The sequence below is a fragment of the Cibotium barometz genome, chromosome 27, assembly GCF_041138505.1.
Source record: "Cibotium barometz isolate CiBa-2024 chromosome 27, ASM4113850v1, whole genome shotgun sequence".
NCBI classification, from domain to species: domain Eukaryota; kingdom Viridiplantae; phylum Streptophyta; class Polypodiopsida; order Cyatheales; family Cibotiaceae; genus Cibotium; species Cibotium barometz.
The window spans coordinates 28,233,262-28,239,225 of NC_141072.1; the positions used below are offsets into that span (position 1 = coordinate 28,233,262).

The window sequence follows — 5,964 nt, forward strand, 5'->3', positions numbered from 1 at the left end:
AAACAAGATCTTTTATTATTCTGAAGAGGAAATTGATTACAAAGGAAGATACTGGACATCTTGAGGGGATGGGGAGGAATCTTACAATGGAAGCCTGCATTATGCTTGGTTACCAGGTCTCTTGAGAGCACTCCAGTTTCTTGTTAGAGGAGGAGAGATGGAATTTGTTGTGTCTAAACTTTTAAATGAAGTAAAATATGAAGTGTAGGGGATTATAGGAGCAACATAGAGTTGTCTTTTGTCATGTAGTGTATCTGGTCCTTTTCTACTTATATATATAAATAATTATTATTGTTCTCGAAAGAAAATTAAAAATAATCTTTTTTTAAATGTATTAATTAGATTACATGAGCATAGAAAGCATTTCAATAATTTATATTTTGCCTTAGAAGAGGCCTAAGGACTTACACACAAAGAAATGCAAATGCATTATAAATTTGGCACATTGGGTTGCTTTCACACGATTTAATGCAAAACTATCCTTACTTTAATCGAACCATAAACAATGCAAAACTATCCTTACTTTAATCGAACCATAGACGTATGTGGCTTGCAAATGAATGCAAACAAGGGAACACGCCCCATAAACAAATATTAAAAAAAACAAGCTTTTCTCAAGTGCATTAATTAGATTACAAGAACATAGAAAAACTCTCAATAATTTCTATTTTTGCCTTAGCCTAAGGCCTTACACACAAAGAAATACAAATGCACTCACTATAAATCGAGCGCATTGGGTTGCTTTAAACACATGATTTAACCATGCATCAATTTTAGTGGGCTAATTATTATGGTTTGCTTGTTGGCAACAACAAGCAAACCATCAACCTATGTAGAACATGGGGTTGGGCAGCTTGAAGACACGGTTGCCAACAGAGTAGCCTGTAATGTCACTCCACTGGTCCCCAATGTTGCCCACTATGATGTAGCCTTGGTCCTCTAGGGCCTTGCGTTTCCCTGACTTGTACAACTCTGCCTTCACACCATGGTCCGCGCTTTGCCTGTTGGTTGCAAGTAATTAGCCATACCCCTGTCAACTAATTGTATACATTATTTACCGCCGTCATTAGTGATAGTAATGGCATTGATTTACCTTAGCTGCAAAAGGCTTAAAATTAGCTTATCGGAAGCAAACGAGTAAGGTTTGCTAAGAGAGAGAGGGAGGGGTCATAACCACTCCAGCCATATTTAGTAGCTTAATTTTGACAATTAATAAGGTGAATGTTCGGACCCCAAAAAAAAAAAAAGGCAATCTTGGTAAGGGGAATCTGACCTTGAGATTTAAGCCCTCCCATAGAGGTCAAGTTCAAGAGATTGTCAAGAGAAAAGAAGCTACTCTTAATAACCTCAGAAGATTAAGCTTCTCAATAAGGAGATTACCTCGGGGGTAAGCTTCTCAATAAGGGGATTACCTCAAGATTAGGCCTTTCCAGCCTTTATAGCCTGCTTTGAGGAGATTCTTAACAGTCAAATTGCGTTGGCTCTCGTCGCGCCCAGTCAAGAAGAACACAGAGTATCCGAGCTCTTTGAGCTTGTAGAAGAGCTTGAGCGATGCAGGGAGAGGGGTGGCAATGCCTTTTTCAACCCAAGCCTCAAATGAGGTGTCATTGAAGGCTTCAGCTCTGCAGGCAAAAGAGGAACAGACGGAGTTATGGGGATAATGAATGTACAGGACGTGTACATACCAACACAACATGGGGCGGTTTCATATTTATCTGAGTGGCCGCTGCCCAAGTGAGAAAGGGACAACAGGCTTGTTTTTTTTTTTTTGGCGGGTTGCTTTCAGGGGGGGAAGCGTACCCGAAACTGTGTTGGGCGTAATAGGCGACAGTGGAGAGGCTGGTGTCGTCGATATCAAAGACCCAAATGTATTTGCCACCATCGCTCGTCTTGTTGTAGGCTTCGGCGTAGGCTATGGCCTGCTGTGTGGCAGCTTCAGAGTCGTCAAGGTAGGCGGAGCCCGTCATGTAGGCCGCCACGTAGGCTTCACACTTTTCCGGCACCTCGGCCCACCCCCTCAGATTGTTCACGTCCACGTTGAAACGCCAGCTATGGCACAGCTGCTCCCTGTGAGAGCCCGCCCATGTGGCGGCAGGCAGCAGAAGCACAGAGGGCAAGACGAAGAAGAAGACGAAGAAGCAGCAGCAGGAGCATAGTGGGGATGCCATGGATGCGCATCACCAACCAACGCTCAAGCTTCTGCTTTTGTAGGCTAGCTTGCCCTTTCGTACGCGCCACACGTGTTGCGTCACCCCACGTCAGTCTCTCCGGGTCTCTTGTCTTTTTGGAGTACACACAGTGCGCACATCATTTTTGGCCGGGTCTCTTGCCTTTTTGAAGTACACACAGGGCGCGGCCTGACGTTGTTATCTGTTGCGAGTCTTGGTCCCGTTCTCTCCTCCATTCAGCAAAAATTCGAACCTTTAAATTCAAGGCTAGGTGAAATTATAACCGGGCTTTCTCAATTTCAGCCGTGAAAATTACAAGCAAAGGACGGTTTTTTCCTAACACTGGTCCCATTCAAAGGCTGTTCCTCGTGTTTCTTGACGAGTTATTATTGGTACTATTTCTCACATTGCTGTGCGACGTGCCTTTTTATAACATCACATGGTGTAATGGCATCACGCACCAAAAACTTTTTCATTTACAGGTGGAAAACCCTCCATCTGACAGAGCTTCAAGGTCTCAATTTTTACAAAATTAATAGGTTCTATTACTAGCACCTCTTTAAAAAAAACAAACCTTCACACTCAAAATTTGGGGGTATTTCCTAAATTTTGAACTTGTAATTACACCTGCTGCACTATACACGTTTTTTTTTTTTCAAGCACCGATTCCATCATAGGATCTTATGCCATTTGCATTCAAGATTTTTTGACGGGTTTTTGTCTTAGCTATCTGCCAATATGAAATAATGAGCGTAGATTCCTTTATTATTACGACAGTATTAGAGGAAGGAGACTAGTCACTACTAGGAGTTACACAGGCAAGCTTTTTTTTGGAAATCATATATATATATATATATATCTTATTATATATAACGGGGAACCCTGGCCTTCAACGACCACCTTGTGGATCTAAACATGGTCTTGTTAAGCATTCACACTACTCAACCATGGCAACTCCTGAGAAAGGAAGCCTTACATAATAGAGCTAGCCAATACCCATGCATTTACAAGTAGAGGTTGAGCAATGATTCTCAAGAATTCTCCTCATTGTAAATTGTAGGTGAAGTATCTCTTTAATTTTATCCCAAGCCAAAAGAGATGCCATTGCGCATATAAAGTGAAACGTAGAGATCTCATTGTTCTTTGTGCAAGCATTTTTCTTTATCATATAGCTCTGGTTGTAGTAGCACAACTTCATTGGCTGCTCCTACAAGTGTTATGCCTATGTCTCCTGAAATCCTCATGAACCATATTGCTTTACATAAATATGAGAAAGCTACCTTATACTCACTCTTCATAGATGAAAAGGCCATGCTAGGATATCCTTTGTTGATCTAAGATACACCAAGAGAGAATTAGTAACATATCATTGGGTGTTTTGTGTTTGAATTACCTACCTAATTTGAGTCGTAATAGTTTAATAGTTGGTAACATTAAAGACTAGGCAACACCATGCATTATTATACATTTAATATATATTTTAACATTTCCCTACATTCTAATGGTTGTCTTAGGGATTATTTGAGAATGTAAGGACCCCTACCCGTAGGGCGGGGGAATCCTTTTGATAGGCGGTTAAGTCTCGTGTTATTTTTCGATTGACGACACCTCGATCTCGTAGAAATACGAGGTTACGAGCAAACGGAGGGACCTAACTCTATCTTGCAGGGGAAGCATAGTCATCCTAAAGGAAATTCTAATCCCCCCAGCACGGAATGTGCGTGGAGATGGAACAAGACCCACACTTGGTTCAAGGAAGCCAACGCCTTTTTCCCCCGTATTTCATGAGGCACGGTCGCTGGCTCGGTCCCCTAAAGCAAGTCTTGTTCGGGACTCTACTATTTCCTAAGTATCGTAAGTTACGACTAGTAGAAAGCTACCCGACTGATCGGGTCCACCCATCCTTAGAATGGTGCCGTCAGGGCATCCATTCTCCCACTTTCCACACACTCACCCGTTCAATTGTTTTCTAATTAAGTCCTACCACACTATGAAACACTTAAAAAGAAATTCCTTTGTTAATTAATTACACTTGATTCCTTAAAAGAAATCTGCCTTAGCACAACATTGAAATCAACAAACATACTTACAGTGAAAAATATTTACAAAGACCCTGGAACCGAGCCGATATTCCAATCCAAACTTCCATGTCCAAACCATAACCATAACCATAACCACAATCCAATCACAACCACAACCACAACCACACCGATGATCTAGAATTCGATCTTCGAGCCTCAACCAGCTGGGTAAACCTCACGGACCATCTCCCCTCGTCGTCAGCTAGCCGATGAGGGCCAAGCCGTCCTGTCACCCCCTCAGGTACTGCCGCTTGTACCAAACCCTCTCGCCCTTCGGAGGGGATGTCTCCTCATGAGGTGGGGTTAAGTCACCGCACTAGCCTGGACCCACAGAACTAGGCAGCATATATACATCACCTTGGTGGTGGTGAAATCCAATTCCCAGTGGCATAGGAGGGGATTGCCCTGGGCCGACTCCCGGCCTCGCTATATCCTCCGCCCGGCTACACAGGCAAGCACGGAGTTAGCTAAGGGGGGGGAGAAGCTGTACCTGCATGTTAGCAATAAACCAGTAGTGTATCCAATAAAAAGAGACATAACCTTTATTCAATGAATTCACACATTAACAAAAAACCATCGTTTCGAAAAGACAATGATTCAAAAGCAAGATTATTTTCTTATAACTTTACTTAAGAATAACCATAAGGTACTTTAGGCCATCTATACTAGGGGTTTAGCCTTGGTTCCTTTCCTATTATTTCGAATCTTTGCATTAAGCTTCATAAGAGAGAATTTTACTTAAACTTGTTAAATGACCAACTTGGTTATCGTTTTCGTGCCTATTCCCTTCAAGAGGAGCGAAGTCGATTGCAGGGACGCGATTCGCTTCATTCCCTCCTTGGGCAGCGCATGGTTCTTCATTTTGGCGGCGTTTCGACGCCATAGGAGCACTAGAGTTTTAAGAGGATAGAGAGAGAACGGGGTGAATATAAGAGGTTGGGAACTTGGAGAGAAAAGAGAGAATTCTACTGGTTCAAACGGATTCAAAAACGGAGTCCGTTTGGGGTAGGAAAAGCTTGTTGGGCTTATGGGTAGGAACGACCTCTTAGCCTAAGTTTAAGTCGCCGCATATGGGGGGGGAATTGAGAGGGTGTCCTTAACTTGGAGAGCTCTTGAGAAGAGTGTACGTCTAGGGAGGCCTAGGGAAGAGTAAGGCAAGGGCTGGAGGAGAAGCACACTTTAAGTCTATTCACACGGGGGGAGAGAGAGTGTAGGACATGTCCTAGAGCTTGAGGGAGGGCTTGCGCCTAGGGCCTTGCTGGGGGCTTGTCTGGAGAAGGGGGCTGGGAGGGTCCTTTTATAGGTGCTGGAGGGTGGACGTCCGGGTGCGGGAAGGTGACACCTGGGTGGTGTACGTGTCCAGGAGAGAGTGTGGGCGTGAGACACCTGGGGGTGGAGGTGTCTCGAGGAGAGAGAAAGTGTGACACATGGGGGTGGAGGTGTCCCCAAGAGAGAGAGAGCGCGACACCTGTGGATAGAGGGTTCTGGGAGGAGGGGGTACGTGTAGGGGTGTGCTGGAGGGTGCGTCTAGGTCGTGTACACGCTTGGGTGTCCCGGGTGGATTGTCGGTTTTTTTCACGGGCCGCGCCCGTGGTGGGGCCCACGCCGGCCGCCCGTCGCCGCCGTCGTCCCGGGGGATCGAAAATTTTTTTTTGACGAAAATGTCCGGCCTTGCCCCGTGACCATGGGGGCATGTTCCGTTCGTTGATTAGACG

General features: G+C 44.5%; 1 protein-coding gene across 1 annotated transcript; it reads right to left on the reverse strand.

The window, feature by feature from the left end:
- Nucleotides 1-594: 594 nt before the first annotated feature.
- LOC147623253 (acid phosphatase 1-like) lies at nucleotides 595-2,173 on the reverse strand. Its single transcript, XM_086821351.1, has 3 exons — nucleotides 1,801-2,173; nucleotides 1,413-1,622; nucleotides 595-1,001 (listed from the first exon to the last, which is right to left on the reverse strand). Exons 1-3 carry the CDS (start codon nucleotides 2,166-2,168, stop codon nucleotides 824-826), a joined length of 756 nt encoding a protein of 251 aa, XP_086677477.1. The 5' UTR covers nucleotides 2,169-2,173; the 3' UTR covers nucleotides 595-823.
- Nucleotides 2,174-5,964: the final 3,791 nt, after the last annotated feature.

Excerpts from the sequence above, each read along its gene's own strand:
- LOC147623253 (XM_086821351.1), bottom strand. The coding sequence starts at position 2,168 with ATGGCATCCCCACTATGCTCCTGCTGCTGCTTCTTCGTCTTCTTCTTC. Across the intron at positions 1,623-1,800 it reads TACGCCCAACACAGTTTCGG|AGCTGAAGCCTTCAATGACA; the intron begins GTACGCTTCCCC and ends TTTTGCCTGCAG. Across the intron at positions 1,002-1,412 it reads TGGAAAGGCCTAATCTTGAG|GCAAAGCGCGGACCATGGTG; the intron begins GTAATCCCCTTA and ends TGCAACCAACAG.